The sequence below is a fragment of the Lacerta agilis genome, chromosome 5 (assembly GCF_009819535.1).
Source record: "Lacerta agilis isolate rLacAgi1 chromosome 5, rLacAgi1.pri, whole genome shotgun sequence".
NCBI classification, from domain to species: domain Eukaryota; kingdom Metazoa; phylum Chordata; class Lepidosauria; order Squamata; family Lacertidae; genus Lacerta; species Lacerta agilis.
Window position 1 is genome coordinate 32,863,328 of NC_046316.1, and position 27,613 is coordinate 32,890,940.

Here is a 27,613-nt window from a genome sequence, read left to right on the forward strand (position 1 = left end):
TCAGAGTTAACCAAAGAACACATTTAACCTTTTTTCACCCCTGCTTATTCCAGGCAAGAGCAGCCACGTGCAAAATTAAAAGGCTTTTTACTGTGTCAACATTGTTTTACACACAGTTTTTATCATCTATTTGAATGTCTAGTTTGCCTTCTTTGTGCATAGGGGGCCACCGTCCCCTCCCCGGCACTGCATTAGAAACTATCTTAACTACATCCTCAGAGAATAACTTCCTCCTTCTCTGCTACCCTCATTAGGGCACAGGCTTTTTACCTGCTGAAAGGATGGGGGGGGACTCCCATGCAAAGGAGCACTCCTTCTCTCCTTTCTTCCGGTGGGGAGGAACATCTTCAAATAGTGTAGCAAGACTTAACAAAAATATATCTTAGCAAAAGGTTACTGGGTGTACGCTAAGGAGAGGGGGAGGGCCCTTTCAAGCACGTTGTCATCTTTTGCTATAACTGTTTGCCCCACTGGCCAGCAGCTCCACACCTCTGTGATCTAATTCTCTAGTTACAGAATAGGCAATGGCTCCATTTGTCCAGCTTGGTTGCTTGGCCCCAGGCCTCAAGGGAGTCCGTTTCGCCTTCTTGGCTAGTCTTGCGCAACACAGTAGCAGCGAGCTGAATATCATGGAAAACCCACACAGCAGAAACGAGGCCATGTAGTTGCCAGTTGTGTCCACAAGCCAACCTGTGGGTAAGACACAACATTGATTATTATTATTATTATTATTATTATTATTATTATTATTATTATTTCAATTTATATACAGTCATACCTTGGATCTCAAATGCCTTGGCTCCCGAACAAATTGGCTTCCAAATGCAGCAAACCCAGAAGTGAGTGTTCCAGTTTGTGAACGTTCTTTGGAACCCAAAGCCACGCTTTGGTTTCCAAACGTTTTGGAAGTGGAACAGACTTGCAAAACAGATTCCATTCGACTTCCAAGGTACGACTGTACCACCCTTTATCAAAAGATTCCAGGGGAGTATACATTATTAAGAATGCATTACAGAGCACCTAATCCTTATGGCTGCAAAGGTGATCCTTGAAAATGTGTTGATGACGCCTGGTGAAATCTCAAAAGCCAGAGGACATGCTGAGCAATATGACAGGCAGGGCTTCCACTCTCTACATTGCTAGGTGCAATGCAACTAGAAGAAGCAGAAGGTATTATCATCAACAACCTCTGTATCCCATGGTTGTCTGCATGGATGCGGGTTACCCTGCTTTGTCCTCACAACTATCCCATGAGGAGGAGTCAGGCTGGAGAGCAACTGAGTCCCAGTCCCCCAATGCACTTCACAGCTGAGTAACAGTTGAAACCCAGAACTGCAGAACTGTTTGGTCTGCAAAGCTCACATAAGGCAAATGGTTCCAATTTCTTCGGCAGATAATTTGAGTTGCCTTGATGCAGACATCTGGTGGCAGTGGCAAATGCTAAATAGCAGCACAAGAGTATCCATAGGTGGCCTTTGCATTAGAGTGGTTATGGAAAACAAGGTGTGATTTTGCACTGAAAGTTCACAGCGAGAGAATGAAGAAAAATACCCAGAAGACAATGAAGAAATCTGTTCAGATCTGACACATATTACTGGCTTTATAACAACAATACAGTATGGTTGTTGCTGTTTCTTCGTTTCCTCTTAACTGGATCTCTCTAGGGTCCTCTTTCTTGCATTTGCCTGGCATACAGAAGGAATGCATTGCCCTCTGGTGTTCAGTTTAGTGCAAGAGGAATCCAAGCAGTGATTGGAAAGAAAAGGAAGGAGCCGGTAAAGCCATGTAACTTGAGATTCATACATAACCAGGGAAGTAGGTTCACATACAAAACTGACCTGCAACAGGTGGGCTGATTAGGTAGGGTATTGCATGAAGGAAGTACACCACCCCGAGGGCAGATGACAAGGAGGCCGTGCCCACCACGTCCGCGGTCACCACTGGGAGAAGCGTGATGTAGGCTCCATCGAAATACCCGAAGGTGAAGGAGAAAGGCACAAGGAGCGGAAAGCTCTGGAGCACCGGAAGGAAAAGGCAGCACAGGCCATCCATCCCCACTGCAAAGAAGTAGCAAACGTAACGATATTTCTTCAAACACCTGCAAGGCAGTAGGCAAGAGAGTCAGTTGCAATGAGGTCATATTTATTTCATCTGTTGTCTGTGATCTTCACTGTAGCTGGGGTCTATCTATCATCTATCATCTATCTATCTATCTATCTATCTATCTATCTATCATCTGCAGCTCCATGGGCTGATCCTCATGTTTTCTGCCTGGACGTGCTCTGTTGCATCTGTTGGATTTTTGTCTCCTTTGGTTTTGGACTCTAGCCTGTAATAAAAAGGTAAAGGTAAAGGACCCCTGGACGGTTAAGTCCAGTCAAAGGCGACTGTGGGGTTGCGGCGCTCATCTCACTTTCAGGCCAAGGGTAGCCGGTATTTGTCCACAGACAGTTTTCTGGGTCATGTGGCCAGCATGACTAAACTGCTACTGGCGCACAGAGAACCGTGACGAGTGCCAGAGCGCACAGGAACGCTGTTACCTTCCCGGCGCAGCAGTACCTATTTATCTACTTGCACTGGCTTGCTTTCGAACTGCTAGGTTGGCAAGAGCTGAGACAGAGCAACGGGAGCTCACCTCGTAGTGGGGATTTGAACCACCGACCTTCCGATCAGCAAGCCCAAGAGGCTCAGTGGTTTAGACCAGTGTTTTTCAACCACTGTTCCGCGGCACACTAGTGTGCCGCGAGATGTTGCCTGGTGTGCCGTGGGAAAAATGGAAAAATTCCCTCGCGGGGGCTTGGGAACCGCCGCCTTTTTGGGGTCTTCTGCCCCAGTTTGAGGCGGCGGCGGCGGCGGAGGCAACGGAGGCGGCAGAGTCGGCTTCTTGAAATCCCCCATTCCTTCACAGCTCTCCTTCGCGGGATCCGCCATTTTAGCGGGCCCGGTTCTCAAAGCGTCCCCCCGTGGAAACCACTGCCATCGCACTTTGGTTCCGGGAAGGGAGTCACCGTCTTCGAGGGCTCGGCCTTTGCACGCGCCCTCCCGCGGGGGTAAGTGGGTCCCGAGTTTATATGTTCGCGTGTGTGCCTGTGCGCGCGCTCTGCTACCTAAAGGCTGGAAATCCACATGGCATTTTTATTATTACAAGCGAGGGGGAGAGAAGAATGGAGGGTCGGGAGCGATATGCCTCTGGATGCCAGCTGCTGGGAGAGAGCGCCGCCACCTCACTCAGGTCGCCCTTGTGGGCTACCCTCGGGGGCACCCGGCTCACCGGTGGCTTTTGAGTTGAATCAACAGGGCTCCTTGCTGCTCTTGCGGAGGGCTCCTGGTGGTGGGCATCCCGGTCAAACCCGTTTCCTTGCATGGCAGGGGTCAGACTAGATGGCCCCTCCGTCAGGACCCCTTCCAACTCTGCTGTTCTATGATATGGAGGGTGGTCACCCGAGAGACTGAGAAGGGCGCAGAAGGCTTTCCTGGCTGCCTTTGAAAGACCGTGTGTCTCTCTCTCTCTGTGTCTGTACAGGAAACCTGTGCACCCTTTGCCTGAGTGGAAATGTATTGGGCACGCTCAAACGACCTCTCCTTTTCACCTGGAGTAGCTCCCACAATGGGGCAGGTTTGCTTCACTTTGCAGGTGTTGTTGATTTTGTTTGAACCTTCAACGTTCTTGCAGCCTGCCTCTGTACTAGAAAGTCAGCCCACTTTCCCTCTGAGCCTCCTTTAGTATGTGTTGTTCAACTGTCACTAAAATGAGGACACAACTTTTGCAATACAGGGACACGGTGAATACTTGCAGTGTGCAGATACCTACTTACCTGCTCTCATATGTGAAGCAGTTCTTAAAACGACTTGCCTTTAGCACATATGTATCTGAATAAAGAAGCACCCTGCTGCAGCACAGCAACATTTTCACATGTAAATGTGCCAGTGAGGAGAATCTGTGCCCCCACCTACTCCTTTTGTCGGGTGTTCCCCAGGCAAACAATCTAAACCAGGGGTCCCCACCATTTTGGGGCCTGGGGACACACTGGGAAATCTAAGAAGTGGTAATGAGCATGTTATAAGAACTTAATGTCTCAAATATATAAATAAAATGTACAAGGTAAACACGTACACAAATATATAAACCACATGTCTGGAAAAGTACAGGAAGACAGTCCTGAAACCATTTTGACTCTCCCAAACTGACCAAATGTTTCTCTGCGAGGAGGGAGAAAATGGAAAAACCTCCCCAAGTAATTATAAAATACTTTCTTTGTGTTTATTTGATTCCTATTCAAGAGAATTACTTTATATATAGTCAATATAGGCACAGAGTTAAAAATTTTTTTAACATTTTCTAATGGTGGTGTGCCTCGTGATTTTTTTCATGACACAAGTGTGCCTTTGCCCAAAAAAGGTTGAAAAACACTGGTTTAGACCACAGCGCCACCCTCGTCCCAGCTAGCTTGTAATATTTAGCAGGGACACGCAGCCCGAGATGTACTGGATAAAAGGGAAACCACAATAAAATTGTTAATGCTGAAGGGGGGAGGGAGGAAAGATGCACTCTTCTTAACATGGGAAAATAATCCGCGGGGCATGCAATGGGGCTCGTTATCCCACATCACCCAGCTTTTTATGTTATCGCTCTGGGCCTTTACCGTCTATCTGTCAGCCATCCAAAAGTGATGTTGCCAATGATGTCGACGATCCCAAGGATGGACATGAGGAAGGCTGCCTGCTGATGACTCATTCCGACCCTTAAGGCATAAGGCACCAGGTAAACGAAGAGGGGACTGCAACCGTAAGCCATGAACAAGACGGACACCGCGAGCACCACGAAGTCTGGCATCAGCAGAAAGTGGTACTCCTGCCACGAGCATTGGCACAGGTATTTGTGGGACCAGACTTTGATCAGAGGGGAGCAGACCGACCACTGCGTCAAGTCCTGCTTCTGTGCTTCGGGCCCAAACTCCTGCTCCGGGAAGTCGGGCACGCTCTTGCGGTCCTCTTTGCCCGCAACCGGTCTCATCAAGGCACCGCAGACGCACAGGTTTAAAACGAAACCTCCCAGGATGAGCAAGGCTCCCCGCCAGGAAAACTGTTCAATTAGGAGCTGGACCACGGGGGCAAGGATGAAGGTGCCAATGCCGCTGCCTGACATGGCCATCCCATAAGCCAGGGCTTTCCTCTTGTTGAAATAGTTACCCACCATGGCTATGGCTGGTGAATAAGAAAGTGCAAATCCCAGGCCTGGAAGAAGAAAATCACAAACACAAGCAAAATACGATTTGTTAGCAATGTAGACTCCATCACTGTTTCTTTTCTCTGTTAACCATGCAAGAGGCCAATGAGATCAGCATAAAGAAAATAGCCCTCCTTCATAGTTTGCTCTCAGATTTTTGCTATGTTCAAGAGGCACACTGTACTGAGGGCTCACCATCATATCTTGTGGCAGCGAGTTCCATAGATGGTTCTGCTAGTAATTGTCATTCAGGAAGCTGCCAAGGCATGATGGAAATCTGCTAGTACAAAGTGCTGGTTATTTTGTGGCAACAGCTGAGCTGAAGGCTGATACTGAAGCACTCGCACAATATGTGCTGTAACAGGGACCTTTTTTTTCTTAGCAAACAAGCTATTGGCAGCATTTGAGTACAGCATTTCTACAAAATTGTTATTAAACTGCAGGGGTCTGTGCACTAAGCTCCCATCACTGCAGCTATATTGCGAGTTTTAACAAGTCAGCAATTTCTGTGTAAACATTTCCGTTCCTCATTTTTGAAGAAAACAAACTAGCAGAACATTGCAGGTTATTACACACACACACACACACACACAATGGCTGAATTCACTGGGGATGATCCCAGACAATGTAATCAGCCGAATATGTTGGTTCCACATTTAAATTTAGTGAATTTACCATAGAAAGTTAACTTGTGTGCTTACTTCACACTGTCACAGTGTGTGGCCTATACCTGGGGGATCATGTAATCACTTGAAATCTGATGAACTTTCAGAATCGAGAGTTCGAGGGGCAGAATTTTCAGCTGCAGACTTAAGAATTTGACCAGAACTTCAAAAGGTGTCATTGGTGAAGCTCACATTGTAACAGCAACATTTGAACAGCCATAGGCACACAATTATGGCATTCCACCAAAACTGCATTGCTGAATTTCAAAATTAAAATCTCATTGTGATTTTCAACATTTGAATTTGCAATCTGAGAATCCAAATCAGAATTATTATTTTCAAAAGTAACCTTGGCTTTGTTCTGATTGCTTCCTTCATATTCCTGATTTTGTTGACCAGGTTCCCTCCTTTTCCCCTCTCCACATCTCACCATAGTTATGGTTCTCACTGTATGGCTTTGTCCAAGTCACTGTCTCCTTACCTCAGTTCCCAATCTGTAAAATGCCTAAGATATTCTGATCCATTAACAGATATGTCCACTAATGGAGGAGGAGGGGAGAATTTCCACACACACCCCATCTCCCCTCCTCTCTGCAACCTTCAGTGTTCCTTCACAAATATGCTCTGAGGGGTCCCTCAACCCTCCAGGACAGATTTTCAGGGACTACCAGGGGCTGCAGGTGGAGAGAGAATCAGCCCAGATCACCTCCTCTTGTCCTCCATTAGTGGGTGCCTCTGGTGAAGCAACAGCACTAGGACAACCAGCTGGATTTTGGGCAGTGGCTGCAGCTCTAAACACACACGTTAGTCAAATTAGTCTCCTGAACAACATGCATGGAGCTCTGCTGCTAGGCTGCAGTCCTCTAGATGCCTATCTGGAGTTAAGTCTCAATGAATTCAGCAGCAGAGCTTATTTCCCAGAAAAATGCACAGAACTGGGCTCTCAGAGGAGGTTCCTGAAGCATGGAGAATAATAATGTTGATGCTACAATAATAACAGCAATAATAGTAGTAGTAGTAGTAGTAGTAGTAGTATGATACCTGTAAGAATTCCTAAGGAAAGGTAAAGATGCTCTAGGCTTGTGGCAAAGGAGCTCAGGATAAGTCCAGCAGATGCAAGAAGTCCTCCCAGAATGATGCCCACTTGGCAGGAGAGGTGATTGCTGATGAAACTCCCCAGCGGAGCTTAAAATGAAAATGAAGGCAGTCAATGGGGTGCATCTCCATATGAACACATGTACTTTCACATGGACAAGCATGCACATTGGGGATAGATTTCTGTGTACTAAAAAGGGATACACACATATCTGTGATGCTCCCAAATCACACAGAGGGAAAGACTGCCATGGGTACTGCACCCTACCCTCCATAAAGCTTTCAACCATGGCTGTTTCCCCTTTAAAAAAACAACATCAAGAACAGTGGGGAGGGGGTAAAAGAAAATATTGGCATCCGCTGTAGAGCCCAGGTGATTTGTGCATTTAAATTAATAACACACTCCCTAAGTTATGTTGAAATGTTATCCTCCGATGAGGGGGAAAAATAGGTTCTATGTCCCACAGTGACTCTGTGCATCTCATAAATGAAATGTGGGTAGAGATTATCTCATAAGGGAATTCTCAGTGAGTGACGCTTTGTTGGGGAAGCAATTGGCATACAGGTCAAAGGAGCCCACATCATCCCCTTCCCAGGTGACACTTGACAATAGATGTGCGTAGGGATGAGCAGATTGGTCTGTTTCTACTCTGTCTCAGTTTTACACGTACACATTCATAAATCTGTTCTGTCTTTTTTCCGTGCTGGCCTGTGAATTTTTTAAATGGACGAAAGTTCACATTGGGTGGTGTTCAACTAAATTTTACTCATAGTAGGCCCACTGAAAATGAATGGGCTTAACTCATTTCAGTAGGTCTGCTCTGAATAAAACTTAAGTCAAATACCACCATTTTTAAAAAGGTCTTTCAGGGAAAGAAGTGCCAGTTCCCTGCGCAAATATGGCTTGGGAGGCCAGGAAATGAATCGTACCCTGTGAGTTTTGCATTTCAGCTTGTGTAATTACAGCCATACCTCGTGTTACGTTTGCTTCACATTGCAGCTTATCAGGTTACGAGTGCGAACCCAGAAGTGTTTATTTCTGGGTTCGCCCTGCGCGTTTCACGCATGCGCAGAAGCACTCTATTGCGCTTTGCACATGCGCAGTAGCGGCACTCTACTTACGGACTTTTCAGGGTGCGAACGGCACCCTGAAATGGATTGCGTTCGTAAGTAGAGGTACCACTGTAGTCCAAAACAAAGTGAAGGGAATGCATCCTAAAAGTTTCTCCACTAAGTACCTGCCTTCAACTTTGATCCCTGATTACTAAAATGCATATTGTCTATTTTTAACCATAACAGGAAAGCAGATCCCTTTCTCTAACAAAGCTGTTGAGTGCACTATAAATGAAATGAAACAACTGGAAACCTGAGAGATTGAGTGGAATTGCTTGTTCTGATAATCAGGCAGGTCTAAACCAGGGACTCGAGCTCATTTGGTTCTGGTTTTTTATGACTATATATCACACCGTTACTAAAAGGAGACATGCAGCACAATCCTATGCATATTTGCCCAGAAGGAAGTCCTGCTGAATTGAATGAGACTTTTAGGCATAGGACTGCAGCCTAAAAGTACTTCACCCATACACACAATTGATCCAAATACTCACCACAAAACATTGTAGCACAGTCTACTATGGAATGGATCCAAGCTGTCCGGGCATAATCTTGAGCAAAGTAAGTCTGGAACTCCACAAAAAAAATTGAGATGCACCTGGAAATCACACACACACACACACACTTTATTCAACATGTTAAGCTACTGCAGTTAAAGAATAAATGGAAACTGACTAAGGACGTATGGTGGATTCCAAGTGAAAGGCAGAGAGTTGCATCCAATATGGTTCTTTGTGCTTTTTGAGCAAGGGGCGTCAAAGCAAGGGAAAGGGGCGTGGAAATTGCCATAATTCACGTGTTCACCCGAGGGCAGGAATGGAAATAATTGAAATGAATATGAGCACTATTAGCTATTTATCTATATCTATCTATCATCTATCTATATCTATCACATATCTAAAGTTAAGTAACATTCATGGACCTTTAGCCAACAAAATACTCCCCACTGCTCAACCAAAAAACCCCAAATTGTGGCGCGCGCGCGCGCACACACGCGCGCACACACACACACATATATATATATATATGATTTTTATTAAATTTTCTGTTTTACAATTTCAGATAAACATTTTACATACTTAAGATATCAATGGCTTCCCTTCTTCTCTTTCCATTGTTCATTTTACATATCTTAAAGCCCTGCATATTTTACAAAAAACTATACCAATCAGTTTTCCATTATTACATCCATTTGTCTTAATGCTGCCAGGGTTTTCAGATGTACACAATTGTTTTCCATATATTCAATAACCCTTTTCCAATCTTCTTTAAACATATGTTGTTCTTGTTCTCTTATTCTGCAAGCTGTGCATATTCTGTCAACCTAAGCTGCCAGTCTTCTTTGGTTGGGATCTCGCTTGTTTTCCATTTTGGGGCTAACAAAGCATGGGCCGCAGTTGTTGCATACATAAACCACCTTTTCTTACACCTGGGAATTTCAGTCTGAATTATCCCCAACAGAAAGGACTCTGGTTTTGGCAGGGAAGTGATTTTAAACATTTTTTTCAATTCATTATAAATCATTTCCCAATACTCTTTTACCCTTTTCCATGCCCAGGCACAGAGGGATTTTCAAGGGGATACAGCAGGGGAGGTAAGAGTTGGGCCCCCTGTGTGCTGCCAACAACAGTTTCTCTGGTTTGAAAATATGCCGCCAGGTCCCAAAAGGTTGGTTAACTCCTGATAATCAAGCAGCCCTACCATTAGCAAAACAAGGAAACCTGAAAATGTTACAGATTTTTTTTTTGAGGGGGGGAGAGATTAGTATTAAAGAATGGCAAATTGTCCATTACTCCTCACCAGTGTGTGGACTCCATTTAGTTTTTACTTTGAGGGCACCAAGGGGCCTTGGAATGTCGTTGGGCTCAAGGCCCAGTTTATTTCAGGGAGACTTGTTTTTAATAAAGTAAGAAGAGCCCTGCTGGATCAGGTCCATGGCCCATCTAGTCCAGCATCCTGTTCTCACAGAGGCCAGCCAGACGCCTCTGGGAAACCCACCAGCAGAACTTGAGCCCAACAAAACTCTCCTCACTTGTCTTTCCCAGCAACTGGCACTCAGAGGCCTACTGTGTCCTACTGTGGAGGCAGAATATGGTCCTCGTGGCTAATGGCCGTCGACTATTTAGCCACGGATTTTACCCTGTTGTGAGGGTTACTGGGCCCCTTCTTTCAAACAAGCCCTCTGGTGGCAAAGAGAAATGAGAAAGATTGCTTCTGTAAGAAACAGGAGGGTGACGGTGGCTGACCGTCTTTTGTGTAGTCTCAGACTAAAGCTCCTATCCCAGGTATGCACAGAGCCTGTACAAGCAGGTGCATTGTTCTGAACAACACAGATTTACTGAGTGGTGTTCTTATGAAGGAGTACAAAATAGAGCTTGAAGCTTATAATGTTTATATCCTTTTATTGTGACAGTTTTCACTATTCTGTGCAACACACACACACACACACACACACACACACGAGGTGTGGATTAAGAAGGCTTTTCTCCGTTTTAGATAAGACATTCCCCTTGCTTCACACAGATAAACAAGCTTCCCCCTGGGAAAACTGCAAACATGACAGAAAACTGCCCTTCCGAGGGGCCCGTGTGTGCACAACTGTTGATTAATGGCAGTGTTTGTTTCAAGCTCATCATGATACAGCATTAACTGAAACATGTTCACCTCTGAAAAACAACTCAGAGCTGTCTTTCCGTGCCAGCTGATTTGGCTGGAACACCGAGGCCCATTTTCATGTGCTCCCCCAGTTACGTCATCCGTCGCACTTGGTATAGCTGCAGAATATTCCTCCTGGTCCATGCTCTGAGGCTTCACCCATCTCTTTCCTCTAGACAAGTTAGCAGACACAGCCTGCAATGTCAAATATTTGGCTGGACGTATCTGCCCTCCTTGGGTTGGTGGGAACAAAATTCCATGTATAATTCTACTTCTTAAAAGTTTTATCATCAGGAAGAAAATGGAATTGAAGCCACATTTGCAAACCAACAGAGACAGGCTTGCCTAAATCTCCTTCACACCTTGGGGCCAAATGCATTTCAATTTGTGCAATGCACTCTTGAACAGTCCTTGCATGGTTTATGGAAAGCGGCTCTGAATCAATGTTGTAGTTTGCATGATATGTGCTATGTGGATGAAGAGCAACAAAGAGAGCAACAACACCTGGAGGAATAATTTTTTCTCCAAAACACATGTATATTACACAAATGCTGAACGCTGGCCTATTTTTTCTTCCTCTATTTTCTATTTTGAAGGAAGGCAGTATCAGATACTTTCTGAATATCTAAGATGCTTGAAGAGTATATATAGAGAAGGGGCCTTCTTGGGTCACTCACCCATCTCATTGAGGGTAGTCTTGGAAAGGGATTGCACAACCAATGTCTGAGATATGAGTCATGTCAGGCAAGTCCTCAAAAAACAGGGCAGAACCAAGAAACCTGCTGTCTCTGAGAGACAAAACAGCACACAGCCCATCAGGTATGTGCAGCAGTCCCATTGGATAGGGGTCTTTTTATTGAACAAAGAAAATTATTAAACAAACTTAATAACTACTTTTTGAACAAGTGTAAATCATATACAAAGCGTCTTGGTCATGGGAAATGTTTCCTAAACTGATGTGTCACCATCTGCACAAGGTGGCTCACATCAAAATTATAGCTTTTAAAAAAGTCACCAACTGTCAGGCATGGAGAGTCCTCCCCTCCCTTTGGAAACTTCACAGATAAGAATTAATGAGCAGTTGACAGATTTATAGTCCTTTTATTACAGCATCATGTTGCAAGCACAAATACACAGCTCTCTGCAAGGAGGGCAGTTGGCAAGTCTAATTCTCCTTCCGACTTCTGCAGCATTTTGGGTGTCAATGGGACGTTCCTTCCTCCCTCTGACTCTTTTGCTCTCTGATACGTTCGGACCTCTGAATCCATGGTGAACGGGGGGGGGGGGTCCCCCACACTCTTAAGAGACATCTCGACTAGCTGCCCCCTCCCTTCTGGTTCTCTTGTCATTATCTCGAAACTGGATAACTCTTCCCTAAGCTGTTCAGCTCCTGTCTCTCTCTCTCTGCTTCTGAGAGAAGCTGATCTGCCATAGAATGCATTCTCCAGTCCTCACCTTCAGACCATACCCTGACACCATTATTGCAACCAATCAATCAACAGTTGGGGCAAAAACAACTCAGAATACGGGTGGCAATAATTTTGTGTGCATTCAAGCGATGTGCAACCACCAACACATGGGTCCTTTTGGACAGGGGTGGAACGGGCTTATGTGTGCTCCGCTGACATGCATGGGGACCAAGAACACCCTTGGGTGTTGCCTGTACAGGCCAGGACAACCTTTGAAAAGTCAAGGGGGAGCTGGTTTGTCAGGATTTCCTTGAGGAGAGACTCTGACAAGGGGGCAGTGCTAACAAGAGGTCATCCTCACCTTGTTTTTTTCATATGCCATCCTCTTGCATAATTTTCAGAAAGGATATGAACTTAGGTCTGTCCTATCACTAAGCAGAGTAAGCCTCAGACCGCAAGATTAGGATGTGATGAAAGAGCAGTGAGTTGTATAAGACACCTAATCTGTTATCGTATAGAAAAGAAACTTGTAGCCTCAGGTGCTAAGATTAATTACAGTTATTTAAAGTACTGTTCTCAGCCACCCCAACCTCTGCTGAGCAGTGCAAGATACAAGGGGTCTTGGCACCCAACCAGGGCTTATGTTTCCTTTGGGCACAGTGGAGGCTGTAGGGTCTTTATGAAATATGGTTTACTTACACCTGAGTCTGGATGGAGAGAGGGTTCTGAGCATCACATCTCAAGAGGGACTTGCTTGCTACAGTGGCACAGCACTGGATTTAAAGGCAGCCAAAACACCATTCCTGTGTCTCCTCCATCCCTCGGCCCACATGGCCTCTGGCCCAAACCTTCTTCTTCCACAAAAACCTTGCTAAAAATGCAAGCCAAGCCTCATGTAAAAAATGGACATTTTCTCCTGTGTTGACATCATGCCCACTGTTACCCTGGCAACCTCATTTGCTCAGCCTCAAGAATCTGATTGGTCATCAGCACCTTTGTATTCCTTAATGAGTCCCCACCTCAGGCTATGCCCAGGTCTGGAAAAGGAGCTTATTCTGCAGTTTTACTAGATCCAATGCCGAAACAGTACTTTTAGGTTGCCTTGTAAAGGTCAAACACCACCACCACCGCAAAGGCAGATTACAAAAGAAAATGCAATGCAGTACAATTGCAATTAAAACCTCACATATATTAATAAAAGCAAGAAATGCACACATAAATTGTCCAAGCAAAACTGCTACAGGAAAATAATCTGAGAAGAAAACAAAGGTGGGTATCCAGGGCTCTCCTGGATGCGTGTGACGATGGGGTTTGAGGAATCCCAGCAGGAAATGTCTTCTAGAAATGTGAGGCCACTGTGACCTCCCTCTTGTTCTCTCCACCCTCTCAGTGGCAGGCATGTGAGGGCCTCCGTTGCAGATCTTAATATACGGACAGGCTGCAAAGGCGGTCCTCGAAGTAACTCAGATCCGAAGCATTTAAGGCTTCAAAGCTGTGGTGCCTAACCCCGACTGCATCCCCCACCCGCTGCAAATTCTTCTGTCCCACTCAAAGCAGATTCCCAAGAGCCCACCAATTTTGAAGGTGGCAGCAAAATGAAAAAAAGTTGGCACAGTGCTGAGGTGGGCAGAGAAGCTTCAGCCCCGTGCCCTGATGGGGATTTAAATTGCTCCCTGTTAAATAAATGCAACCACCTCATTTTCAATTGGTCTTAGCCTCATGAACCAATTGCCAGGCTCCTACCAGGACTCAGCCAGCTGCATTCTGTACCAATTGAAGTCATCTGGTTGGCCATACTGAGAAGAGAAAATTGAGCACTGGCCTGATCCAGCAGGGATCTTCTTATGTTCTTGGCAGTCTTCAAAGACAGTCCTACGTGGAGCACGTTGCAGAAATCCAGCCCGCATATCACTAACACTTGGATAACTGAGGCAAGGTCAGACTTCCCCAGACTGGTGCACAGTTGGCATACCAGTCAAAATTGGTAAAAAACAACAACACTCCTGGCTGCTATCACCACTCGAGCTTCCCCAGTTGGCATGGAGAACTCCAGAATTCCACTCTTTGTCCTCCAGGGGAAGTACATGTCCAAACAGCACAGGTTGCAAGCTTCCATCCACACACTTTATCTGGATGGAACCCATCTTGTCTGGATTCAGTATCAGCTTGATAGCCCTCATCCACTCTATGGGTTGACTAACTCAAAGCCAACAAGTTCAGTAGGTGTACTCAAGAGTATGACACAGCCGGTTACAACCCTACATGTCTTCGCGGCTCTGCAGAGGAAGGTACCATCATGTATCAGGTGAGACTGGTGAGGATGCAGAGGGATGTCACATCCATAGTTCAATGCACTCCCCTCAGGTGATCCACCTGGGTCTTTCTCAATGTCTGTGACACACTTTTAATGCTGCCTTAGCAAAGCAATCCTGCTGTTATTAGACTTAGAACCATTGAGTTGGGAGGGACCTTGAGGATCATCTAGTTCTAGTCCAATCTCATGCAATGCAGGACTATGTAGCTGTCCCACGTGGGGATCAAACCTGCGACCTTGGTGTTATCAGCACCATGCTCTAACCAGCTGAGCTATCCAGTGGACTGCTATAATCATTCTGCAGATAACGTAGCTAAGAAGTGTCCAGATAAATTAATTAACATCCTCCATTCCTTGACCACGAGGTAGCATTTCCCACCGCTTTCAAGCAGGGGATAACAACAACAAAAGCTGGGTGAAGAATCACACCCATAAACGCCCTTACCTTGTTACAGCTCTCGTGCAGATAGTAACAAGGAAGCAGCCGATCACAATCATCCACCCCCAGCCACCATCGGGAGGGGAGGCACTTAAACCTTTCCTTGGTGCAGCCATGGCTGGGATAGGGAGTCTTCCTTTCTGTCCAGAGTCACTCTGCAAGACCTGCCAGTTGACAGGCAAGGTATGCATGGAATGTTACCTGGCTCGTGGGTTATTTGACATCTGAAACAAGAAAACAAAAAAGAAACAATTGTGAACAGATCAAAGCAAACCACACATGGCTCTGTCAAAGGCCACTATCAAATAGTTCAATGGAGAGGCAAGCTTTATTGTTTAAAGTTAAGCTTTTTATTTTTAACTCCCAACAACCACAGGAGCAAATTCTATGCATTGTTGGCAGCAGCTGACTATGGGCCATATTCACCACTTTAATCCAGAGTCACTCCATTGATCTCACTTCATGTTCTGCCTCACCCATAACAGATGGAATCTCTGTATCTGACAGAAAATCTATCATCAGAATATTTTTAAATCATAGAACGTTAACATTCAAAATGCATCCTGAACTGCAATGTCCTGTTGTTTTACTTCGATACTTGGGAGCTGGTGAGGTGGCTTAGAGTCCAGTCCACAAACCAATATTTACTCAGATGTTCCATTAACATCATTCATTCCTAAGTAACCATGCACAGGATCACAGCCTTAGATGTATGATAGTACATTTGTATTCATGTAATAATTGCAAGGAGGAGGAGGAGGAGGAGGAGGAGGAGGAGGAGGAGGAGGAGGAGGAGAAGGCCTCCTCACAGGCTAATCTTCCAGAAGTGCAGAATGGTGACTCTTAAAAGGTTTGCATGCATCTTTCATGGCTGAGACAACAGTATTTCCCCTCCAGTGGTGGCGGGGGGAAAGCAGTTAACAACTTTCTAAAGTTGGGAAGGGTAGAATGTCAAAGGCATAACTAACATCAAGCGGCCCAACTGTCAAAAGTGCCTTTGAAGATCATCTCCCTTATGGCTTTGCTTGAATGAGGAACTGGATCGGCAAGCTGGAATTTAAAGCCAGACCCAAGATGGGCACCACTAAATCCCAAAGACAGCCAGCCAGTTTCAAATGCAGTCTCTGCAGAATATGCTTCCTTTTCCTAGACCTCGTCCCTATTTGTTAGTTTAAAAAGCTTTTATACTACAGTACTTTTTAGGTTTTCTCATTGCTCAGTCCCTGCTCCTGCCAACCTAGCAGTTCGAAAGCACGCAATGCAAGTAGATAAATAGGTACTGCTCTGGCAGGAAGGTAAACAGTGTTTCCGTGCGCTGTTCTGGTTTGCCAGAAGTGGCTTTGTCATGCTGGCCACATGACCCGGAAGCTGTACGCCGGCTCCCTCGGCCAGTAAAGCGAGATGAGCGCCGCAACCCCAGAGTCGTCCGCGACTGGACCTAACGGTCAGGGGTCCCTTTACCTTTACCTTTTTACTTTTTAGGTTAAGTTGCCCCTCAGAGGAGTTTTACAAATATGTTCAAATATAAATCCATGAAATCCAAAGGAGAAGCCAGTACAGTAAAAAATAAAAATAAAAAGATACAGTCGTATCTTGGATCTCAAACGCCTTGGCTCCCAAACAAATCGGCTCCCGAACAATCGAAACCCAGGAGTGAGTGTTCTGGTTTTCGAACGATTTTCGGAAGCCGAACGTCCAGCGTGGCTTCCGATTGGCTGCAGGATGCTCCTGCAGCTAATCCGAAGCCACGCCTTGGTTTTCGAACGGTTCTGGGAGTTGAACGGACTCCTGGAATACATTGTTTGAGAACCAAGGTACGACTGTATCCAGTTCAGTTCCAGTCATATGCAAGCCAGCATACCAACAGAATAACCCAGGTATCTCTAAAGAATGCCATGTTGTTCATAGTTTTATTCAAATGGGTTTATCATGGGTCTATTATTGTTGGGATTAATTGTGCTGTAAATCGCCATTAGGTGAAAACTGGTAAGCAAATTTACTAAGCAAAAGTGAATAAAACACCTTACACCTTCATCTAAAAACCCACACAACTTCTTTCACTGGACCTGGTCAGTTGCCAATTGCTGTCAGGGCCCAATTTTAGAGTCTTATTGGACAGGGGTAGGAAGCTGTGTTGAAAGGGTTCCCAGTCTCAGAATTCCCAGTTCCCAAAATTCTCTGGGGAAAACCTTAACAATTAAATGGATATAAAAGCCGCCTCATAGATATGAATGGATTTTTTAACTATGGTGTTGCATAGTTCTCAGAATTCTCTGGAGAAAGTCTTAACAATTACACTGATAGAAAAAACCTCCTCATATTTATGAACCGTTATTAGTTCATAGTATGGATATGTCCCCTTGTTCATCTGAGAACAAGGGAAATGACTTCCAGGTCAGAGAGCCTAAATTATCTGGAGAAACCCTGGAGCTAAGACACTACCACACTTTCCACTACCTTACTCAAGCAAAAGCACTTTATTTGGACCATCAACATTAACATTATGTTGCTCTGTTGAAAAGGATGTTTCTTCCTCTGCTGAATGAAGAATTCTTTTTTAAAAATAAAAATAATAAAAAACAAATAAGCAAAGCTGTCTGGTATGTGATTTAGTTTTCTTTGGAGTGAGACCTAAAATAGCCCAGCTGCAGCCTAATCCTTTAGTGGTTGAACACACAATATTCCTGCTGACAAGAATCACAGGCAGTCCCATGAAACCTTATCCGATGCCATTTCTAGGAGGGAACTGAGTCCATTTCAAGATAAACAACGATAAGCGGCTTGGAAGAAGCTTTTAGTTCCATTTCAGCTTTATTAGCACTGAACTTGAGGCCAACTCTAATGTTATGGCCCCACATCATAACTACCAATAAAGTCCAGGAATGTGCCCAGGACTCGCATTTGTAATAGTTTGCACAATGGTCCCTACCTTGACAGAACTATGGTGTGGTGCCAGCCAGGCCAGGACTTTGGGGCAGAGGCCCAAGGTCCCATTCAGTGGAATGAGCTGTTCGTAACAGGCAGCAGTTCTGCACATTTCACTATACCTGTATATCTGTGCTGGGTAGAAGAGTATTCATGTCTTTCATCCAGTTGTCAAGGGTCTCCCTTCTTTATTTTTAAAACTGTGATCATCAAAGCTGCCTCGTATCCTCTGCTGCGTATCAAGTGCCCTGCTTGAACATACACACCAACTCCAAGCGGGATGTGGCTCTCAGATCAATAGGAGATCTGGCAGAAACGTGCTTCCTAAGAATCTCAGCATTTTGCATATTAACTTTTATGCATGACATGTTTTACATTCCATTTCCCCCAAACGTTTCTATAAAAGCTGCTCCTTTATAGCCGGGCACATGACTTACATGCAACCACACCAAAAGTGGAAGAGAGGTTTGGAAGAAAGGCAGGACTCCTGGCACCTTTAACAGCTGTAGAAAAGCAGGATTGCAGCAAGTATAGCAGCCCTGCTCCCCCTCCCACCTGACCACTCTACTCAAACTGTGTTAAGTGCCAAGCGAAAAATCAGTCTGCTTCCAGAAAGATGTTTATTATGTATCGGTGCTCCACGTTTATTTCCAGTGTCCTTATGACATAGTGAGCATTAAAATGTCAGTGCCTAGCTTTCCAGATTTCCCAATCCAATCCAGATTTACCCTACCTGAAGGAAATCCAATGAGTTAAAAAAAACAACTGTTGCCATAACAACCCATTGTCATGTTTCTGAAAGTACCTTAAAACCATCACAACCCCCCCCCCAATAATGGTGTGTTGCCTTTAATTCACATCTGAAAGAAATGCAACAGGTACGGTTTTCCCCCACGCCATACTACTTGCTTGTCAGACAAAATGATCCCCTCCTCCTCTCTCCAAGTAATGTTTTGGGGGCTCTCCCAGCTCTCCAATGAGGATTTGGGGGAGATGCAGGGGAGGGAGCCCCACTGCACGAGTGAAAGCCATTGCATTGGCTTCTGCTAGTGCGCCAGCTAAATTTGAACTTATTTAAAATTTAAATTTAAGGGTTGTCTTCAACCAAGTCTTACTCAAAGTAGAGCCACTGAAGTTTATTGACTAACTTAAGTTCATTAATTTTAGTGGGTCTATGCCAAGCATAGGCAAACTCGGCCCTCCAGATGTTTCGGGACTACAACTCCCATGATCCCTAGCTAACAGGACCAGTGGCCAGGGGTGATGGGAATTTTAGTCCCAAATCACCTGGAGGGCCGAGTTTGCCTATGCCTGGTCTATGCTAAATAGGCCTTAGTTCAAGACAACCCCAAGAGACTTCGTCTGGAAAACAAAGGTGTCAAATCTAAATGTGACCTTAAACCTAGAGCTTCCCTAAAAGCTTCTCTAAAAGGCAGCGATTTCTGCTTTCTTCTGCAGTGAACAACACAGGATAATATCACCAAGGCAACTACCTGTAAACAATAAACATCCATAAAAATGGCAAAGGTAGTTTCTTTCCCAAATAGGTTTTATACCTCTCCTGGTATGTCCCGTGTAGGACCATAAGGTCCTCAAATAATAATCTTTTGGAGGTCCCGAGCAACAAAGATGCTAGGTTGGCCTCAACTAGGGCCAGGGCTTTCTCAGTATTGGCACCGACTTGGTGGAACAATCTATCACAAGAGACCAGGGCCCTGCGGGATTTGGCATCTTTCCGCAGGGCCTGCAAGACGGAGCTGTTCCACCTGGCCTTTGGGTTGGTTTCTGTTTGATAGTTATGCTTCATTCTTTTATTGGTGGGCTATTTGAAAATGAGACTGCAGTTTTAATTTTGAATTTTTAAATTTGTATTTTAATCTGTATTTTAAATTCATTGTTTTTATGTTTTTGCTGTGATTTTAATTAGTGTTAGCCGCCCTGAGCCCAGTTTTGGCTGGGAAGGGCGGGGTATAAATAAAAATTTATATTATATTTATATTATATTTATATTATATTTATATTATACTTATATTATATATATCTTAAACAATAGCAAACACAGTACATAAAGAGCTCACTTGTAATATATCAGTGGTTCAGGTTTAACAAACTGAAGAAACATGCAGATGGGGACAGATGTACCCCTGCTTCAAGTCGTTTACCGGTACATACTGTCTTTTCTTGTATATTATTTACCACAAAGCTCGATGACTAAGCTTTTTAGCGACGAAACGTCGGATTACCGGAACGACGTCTGAGCACTGAACCACTGGTATATCACTAGTGGACTCTTTATTACTGCATTTGCAATTGTTCAAGATAAGATCTGTTTTGGAAAGAGAAGAAATGAGCACTGAATCACTGATATATTACTAGTGAACTCTTTATTTTCTGTGTTTGCTATTGTTTAGGATAAAACCTATTTGGGAAAGAAACTGCCTTAGCCATTTTTATGGACGTTTATTGTTTGTTTGCTGATAGTTGCCTTGGTGGTATTATCATGCGTTGATTGCAGTAGTCATTGTTCATTGTTTTATTGTTATTCTCCTACAGTGGGCAGCTGAATGAAGGAGCCGTGTGTGCTAGGCTGCAGTCCGTTCATGCAGGGAGACGGTGAGGTCACTTTAAGAGCTGCATGGAAAAGGACTTCTCAGTGGGTGTGAAGTGTCATGCAGGGCGAGAAGCTGAGCTGTACCTGCTGAAATGCACCTCTTCTGCATTGCTTTCAGTAGGGCATCCGTAGAAGAGAGCTTACAATCCCAGTTACTTTATGGGCATATTGAAAGGATAGCAAAGGAGCCTGGATCCTGCAACTGGTAGCTGGCCTCTCTAGCCCACTAAGGCAGTGTTTTTCAACCACTGTTCCACGGCACACTAGTGTGCCGCGAGATGTTGCCTGGTGTGCCGTGGGAAAAATTGTGTTTATTTGATTCCTATTCAAGAGAATTGTGTTTATTTGATTCCTATTCAAGAGATTCCTGAGAAATCTCTATTTGGGACAAGAAGCTACAGTTAGAACTGGATATGGAATAACTGATTGGTTCAAAATTGGGAAAGGAGTACGACAAGGCTGTATATTGTCTCCCTGCTTATTTAACTTATATGCAGAATTCATCATGCGAAAGGCTGGGCTGGATGAATCCCAAATCGGAATTAAGATTGCCAGAAAAAATATCAACAACCTCAGATATGCTGATGATACAACCTTGATGGCAGAAAGTGAGGAGGAATTGAAGAACCTTTTAATGAGGGTGAAAGAGGAAAGCGCAAAATATGGTCTGAAGCTCAACATCAAAAAAACTAAGATCATGGCCACTGGTCCCATCACCTCCTGGCAAATAGAAGGGGAAGAAATGGAGGCAGTGAGAGATTTTACTTTCTTGGGTTCCATGATCACTGCAGATGGTGACAGCAGTCACGAAATTAGAAGACGCCTGCTTCTTGGGAGAAAAGCAATGACAAACCTAGACAGCATCTTAAAAAGCAAAGACATCACCTTGCCAACAAAGGTCCGTATAGTTAAAGCTATGGTTTTCCCAGTAGTAATGTACGGAAGTGAGAGCTGGACCATCAAGAAGGCTGATTGCCGAAGAATTGATGCTTTTGAATTATGGTGCTGGAGGAGACTCTTGAGAGTCCCATGGACTGCAAGAAGATCAAACCTATCCATTCTCAAGGAAATCGGCCCTGAGTGCTCACTAGAAGGACAGATCCTGAAGTTGAGGCTCCAGTACTTTGGCCACCTCATGAGAAGAGAAGACTCCCTGGAAAAGACCCTGATGTTGGGAAAGATGGAGGGCACAAGGAGAAGGGGACGACAAAGGATGAGATGGTTGGACAGTATTCTCGAAGCTACTAACATGAGTTTGGCCAAACTGCGGGAGGCAGTGAATGATAGGCGTGCCTGGCGTGCTCTGGTCCATGGGGTCACGAAGAGTCGGACACGACTGAACGACTGAACAACAACAACAACAAATTCAAGAGAATTACTTTATATATAGTCAATATAGGCACAGAGTTAAATTTTTTAACATTTTCTAATGATGGTGTGCCTCGTGATTTTTTTCATGAAACAAGTGTACCTTTGCCCAAAAAAGGTTGAAAAACACTGCACTAAGGGACTTCAGGGAGAAAGGTCACTGCCACACCATACATGTAAAGCACATGGCCTCCCCTCTGGGAACTGTAGTTTACTCCTCACTTAGCTACAAATCCTAGCACCTCAAACTGCAGTTCCCAGAATCCTTTGGGGGGGGGGGAGCAGTCATATGCTTTAAATGTATGGTATAGATGTCACTTTCTACTGCTGGACTTTTTCAGACCAGGAAGCAGAGGCAGCTGTGAAGCCTGCAGTCAGAGCAGTGAAGAAATGTTCAATGGGAATTTAGAAAACACACCATCCATGGCTGCTGTGCAATGTTAAGTTAGGCTCAATCCTGCACCCCACGAAATGATAAAGAAATTCTAAACCCTGAGAATGAGGCGGAAAATTGAAGACATTTTTTTGGCAGGGGAAGAAAACATTTTGGAAAGTGGAGGACAGGTTTCGGCACAGAACTAATAGAAATATCCTGTTGAGGCTTTTGTTTTTTTAGGGCCATTTGGAGATACCATTGTATTCATCTTAGTGTAATAATGAGACACACCTTCCTAATCTGTAGATCAAATGTTGGGGAAACTAATCTGTGCATTACCTGAAAGCAAAAACATCACCAGCATCACCATTACAGTGAGCAACAGACTTTGAAGAGGAAGCATAGCAGCAAGTGAAAAAAATGGAAGGTGTTTTTCCTAGGTGCAGTTACAGGTGGGTAGCCGTGTTGGTCTGCCATAGTCGAAACAAAATAGGAAACAAAATAGGAAATTCTTTCCAGTAGCACCTTAGAGACCAACTGAGTTTGTTCTTGGTATGAGCTTTCGTGTGCATGCACACTTCTTCAGATATCTCTAAGGTGCTACTGGAAAGAATTTCCTATTTTGTTTCCTATTTTGTTTTTCCTAGGTGGTATCTCTGTGTTTCTGTTGCTTCCTGGGAGTGGGGGGGGGAGATTTCCCAGAAGTGAATGAGTGATAGGGAAACTTGATGAAAACTGGACAGCTGTTAAATGCTCAGGAGCCCCATGAGGGACGGGAATGGTGAAACTAAATAGAAATGTGATACATCAGAGTGAGGATACTTAATCTGCCTCAACTCTAGAGCTCGTGAGTGGTCGCCATCTAAAAACACCTATTATGAGAAGCTGTACATGTAACAGAAGCTAAAAGCGGAGTAAGTACAAGCTCTCGTTCACATCAACATGAAGTCAGAAACAGCATCCACTTGGGTGGATAACTGCAAAATAGTGTGGGATTAAGCATTAAGGGCTAGACATGATACAATGGCAGCATTTCAGCCACATTGGGAGCTGAAGGGGCACAGGATGGAGCCCAAACAATTGGAAGGAAAGGAATCAACCAAGAAAACCAATGGAATTTCTGACATTTTCTTTTAGGCAGTAGACCCCACACAACATCACAAGGTTGTGTATCGGTGTTGTTTCTAAATGACCCCTCAGTTTCAAACATGGAACTTGGAAGGCTGATGATCAAGAAACACAAACCCAATGACACACAGAGTTAATCACCCCATGCTTTGGACTCAGGCTACAATTCCCATCAAGGTCTCTTTCCCAGACCATTGTGCCTGTTCCCTTGTTAAACACAGGGTTGCCAGGTGAAACTGTCCTGCCTCTTTAAAAGCTGCATATCTTGATGTAGCTGCAATCTTTCTCACTTTGTTTTCCCACAGTCCTACCACCCACCTTTTCTCCAACCACACCTTGTTCCTCCAGTTATTTAATTAATTCCACTGTAATATGTATACAGCCCAGAAATCCTGGACTGGACACAAACCCTCGCAGAAAGTATAAACTGGGTACAGGATGTTGAGGAAAAACACTTACTGAAACCAACCAAGCAACAATTTCCATTAGTCAGCATAAGAATTAAGTTCCAACCCTTTGTGGATTCTAGGGGAAGAACTTCCAAGTCAGAGAGCCGAGCCTGGAGGCTGGCTGGAGTTTCAGCACTCCTAATTTTAAAAAGACACTTGAGCAGTGACCTATTTAATGAGCACTCAACTATATCTCTTGGTATTTTCCATCCCTAATTAGTTCTCTCTCATTTTCACATGGATATAAGTGAGGTCTTCCTTGCTATCAGGGTGGAAATCAAACAATGCTAGGATCAATTGTTTCCTAGTTTTGAGCATGAAAACATACCCAACCAGACACACTGGCTCTTTTTTTTTTTTAATTGGACATGTATTCTGATAATGGACAAAATCCATTACTAGTACTATAATATTAATCTTTCTCAATGGCCATTACTTCCACTTATTGCAGGTTTGCTTGGTGCGTTATGCTTCTGAAAATTATGATGCCCATCAGTGTACATCATCAAACCTCATTGTATTGATTCTACCCTCTCTCAACTACCACCACTGTTGACCATCAGGGGATTTATGGAAGCAATAAAAGAATATATCCAAAAGTAGGGGATGTCCATAGCTCAACCACAAGAATCAAGTGAGCTTTCTTTAGACGTATGGGCTTTTTAAAAGAGGGGCTTTAACATGGCAGTTATTGACGAACATGTTGCAACAATGAGGCTCAATACTGCAGTGCAGCCAGCAATGCAAACACAAATCTGACACAATCCCCATTAACCAAGTTATTAGAAATTCCTTGCTTTAAGAGCTCATTGTGGGAATGAGCCCTGTGTTTGTGGGAAATGGGTGTATTTCAGTATACCCTGGAGTTTCCACAAAATTTCACCTAAAGTAAAATCAGAGGTGAATTTGGAAAGGCCTTGATGAACTAAACTGATCTGTAGGGACTACAAGAGAAGTTGTTGCTGTTGCTGATGTTTTATAAGTGGTAAATAAGAAAATGAGGGTGGGGTGTGGATACACTCACACAAGAGATCACACATGTCTCATTTATTTTCACTTCCAAAAATCAAGATCTGTTGTATGCCACCGTAGTCCACTTGCCTAATATGGCCCTGTATCGGCAGCACCAAATACTCTCCAATTCCCAAAACTGACTTGAAAATTTATTCAGTGCTCCTGAATAAACCAAACTGCCTAGAAGCCATAGGTCGGTTGAGCAGCTTTGAAGCAGCAATCCCACCCCACCCCCATGTGAATTCTGAGGTGGTACAGTCCTAACAAGGAACAGCATAGCTGAAGGGTGAACAGATTCCTGAGACGTTTGTTGACCTCACGTAAAGGTTTGGATACATTTGTGTCACCCTGGCTGAACCGCCTCCAAATCTCCTTTGCCAGTCTCGCTTCGACCCTTGACCTGAAGTTGAGGCAGTCACAGAGGATAAAGAGCATATTGCTTCTGTTTCAGTGCTGCGGCTGCTACAACTGCTCCTGCTGCTATCACTGCCAATTTCATATCTATTAGCAGCCAACTGTGTATCAAGAACACACACGGCCTGTGAGTTTATCCTCTAAACCAGGTGGGACTAGGATTTAAAAAGAGACCAAAAGCTTTATTTGCCAGCAGAGAGGTTCAGAAATGAATGAATGCATGAAACTGAATTGCAACCCAAATACAGAAATGTATAAATAGTAGAGACTGAAAAAATATGGGGTGTGCACTGACGGGAAGTGACCCAACGTGACCACCCCAAACCTTTTGCACATAGAGAAACGTGATAGCGTTATGAGCACCAATCATGCTCAATAGAATGCTCAATAGAAAGAATATCTAGCTAGGCCCATAGTTAATTTAAGCTGAATCACATTATTTTTTAGATTTCTAAATAATGTAAACAGATTGCAATGGCAACATTAGTTGGTTTTGTTTTTTGTTTTTGTTTTTTAGGAATAAAGGCAGTATGCGGGGCTGCCTCCAAAGATGGTTCAGAAACTTCAACTGGTGCAGAATTTGGTGGCCAGGTTTCTCATTGGAGCAAGATGGTTTGAATATATTACATTGACCCTGGCCCAACTGCCAATTACTTTCCGGGCCCAATTCAAAGTGCTGGTTTTGACCTATAAAGCCTCAAAAGGCCCAGGACCACAATACCACAAGGTCCACCTCCCTCCATATGAACCAACCTGAATGCTGTGATCATCTGAGGTCCTTCTTTGTGTGCCCCTTCTACAAGAGGTCTGGAGGCTGGCAACACAAGAACGGGCCTTTTCTGCAGAAGCTGCCCATTTGTGGAATGTTCTCCCCAGGGAGGCTGACCTGGCACCTTCATTATATATCTTTAGGAGCCAGGCAAAAACGTTTATCTTCAACCAGGCTTTGGGCTGATTAACATTCCAAGGCCTTTTAAATGTGTTAGTGGAGTAAATGATTTTGCTTCCGTTTTTGTTTTCTTATGTATTTTGTGTTATGTATTTTGTGTTCTTATTTCATATTTTTGAGTTGTGAACCACCATGCAATTTATTATAATAAACAACAGTAATAGCAATAATAATGTAAACCCCATGTATATCTGAATCCGTAACACTTTGCTTACCTTATGGATTTGGGAGCTGCCGGGATATGTACTTGTCAGCAGATCAGAGCAAAGAGATGGAAGGACATATCTGTAAGTAAATAAACAAGGTGGTTCTTAAAAAAGAAAAGAAAAAAGAGGGATTTATATAAAGATCATTGTATGCCGCAACATGAGAAACTGGGCATGTCCACACTTTTACATCCATATCTTACATCAAGGAGTTCAAGAGGAATGGCGGAGGAGTTGAAGCTAAGATGAGAGATAATCCTGTGCCTGATGACATGTTACATCAGGGGACTGGCAGGTGGGTGGCCCCACACTCTTATCAAAAATGGTCCATGGAGGGTAGGATAATTCTGGATCTGGCTCGCAATGTGAAATTCCCACCCACCCCCATCCCTATTTTATAGTACGGTTACTCCAAGACACATCTCACCCCCAATTTTTGTTAATCGGTAGCCTATTGTGTACGTTGAAGTCTAGATTTGACATGTGTTCTAAAGATAAAGGCTTAGTCAAGACTAGTGCTACCACTAGGCAGCATGAAGTAGTGGAAGATCTTGGAATTGTCTTAGAGACACGGCTTCTTTTCTCATCTTAAGTCTAGAATAGAATCGTTGGGCTAAAAGCAACACCACAAGAAAAGTATCAACTGGATAAAATGAACTGAAATGAAACAATGAAAGAGAAGAAAAAGAAGTGGAGTTCAAGGGAAAGCACTTTTTCCTTACCTATATGGGCGTTAGGAAACTTTGAACTGCTCACACAACTAATGCTCTGGTCTTTCAAAGAGAGAGAATCACATTCCATAAGTTTAAAGGTAACTGGTGTGGCCAGGCAAGTCAGCAAATTCTCTGTGCTCAATGAGCAATTTGGAGTTGCTGAATAACTTACAACCCCAAAGGTCTATTTTTCTGTATTACACACTTTTCTCAAAAGCTATATTTTGAACTCCCACAGTAGAACAAAAGGAAAAGACCGTGTTGTTATCTGAGTAACCAGCCAGCAGTAACTTCATGAACAGGGAAGGAATGGTTATTTTGGGGGGGGGGGTTCCCTACAGATTTGCACAGTTGCACTCCTGACTGCAATTGATATGGACAAACGTTTTCAGGAGCTACCATTTTCTTCCAGTTGGTTGTTGACTCTTTCCCCTGCCTTTCTACCCAAGAGTGTTACATTTAGAAAACGAACCCCAATCCATTTTGCCATGTTACTTATGTGTGTTCATATTTCAATAATGTGTTTTTTAAATTATCAAAACA

General features: G+C 44.0%; 1 protein-coding gene across 1 annotated transcript in view; it reads right to left on the bottom strand.

The window, feature by feature from the left end:
• Positions 1–70: 70 nt before the first annotated feature.
• SLC16A12 (solute carrier family 16 member 12) overlaps positions 71–27,613 on the bottom strand; it is a 43,338-nt gene continuing 15,795 nt past the window's right edge. Inside the window, exons 2-8 of the mRNA XM_033149228.1 lie at positions 26,367–26,436; positions 14,924–15,141; positions 8,595–8,698; positions 6,934–7,077; positions 4,644–5,235; positions 1,839–2,098; positions 71–690 (exon numbers count right to left, since the gene is read on the bottom strand). Coding sequence (XP_033005119.1) covers positions 443–690; positions 1,839–2,098; positions 4,644–5,235; positions 6,934–7,077; positions 8,595–8,698; positions 14,924–15,108 — 1,533 coding nt within the window. The 5' untranslated portion in view covers positions 15,109–15,141; positions 26,367–26,436 and the 3' untranslated portion in view covers positions 71–442. The remainder of the gene's footprint in view (positions 691–1,838; positions 2,099–4,643; positions 5,236–6,933; positions 7,078–8,594; positions 8,699–14,923; positions 15,142–26,366; positions 26,437–27,613) is intronic.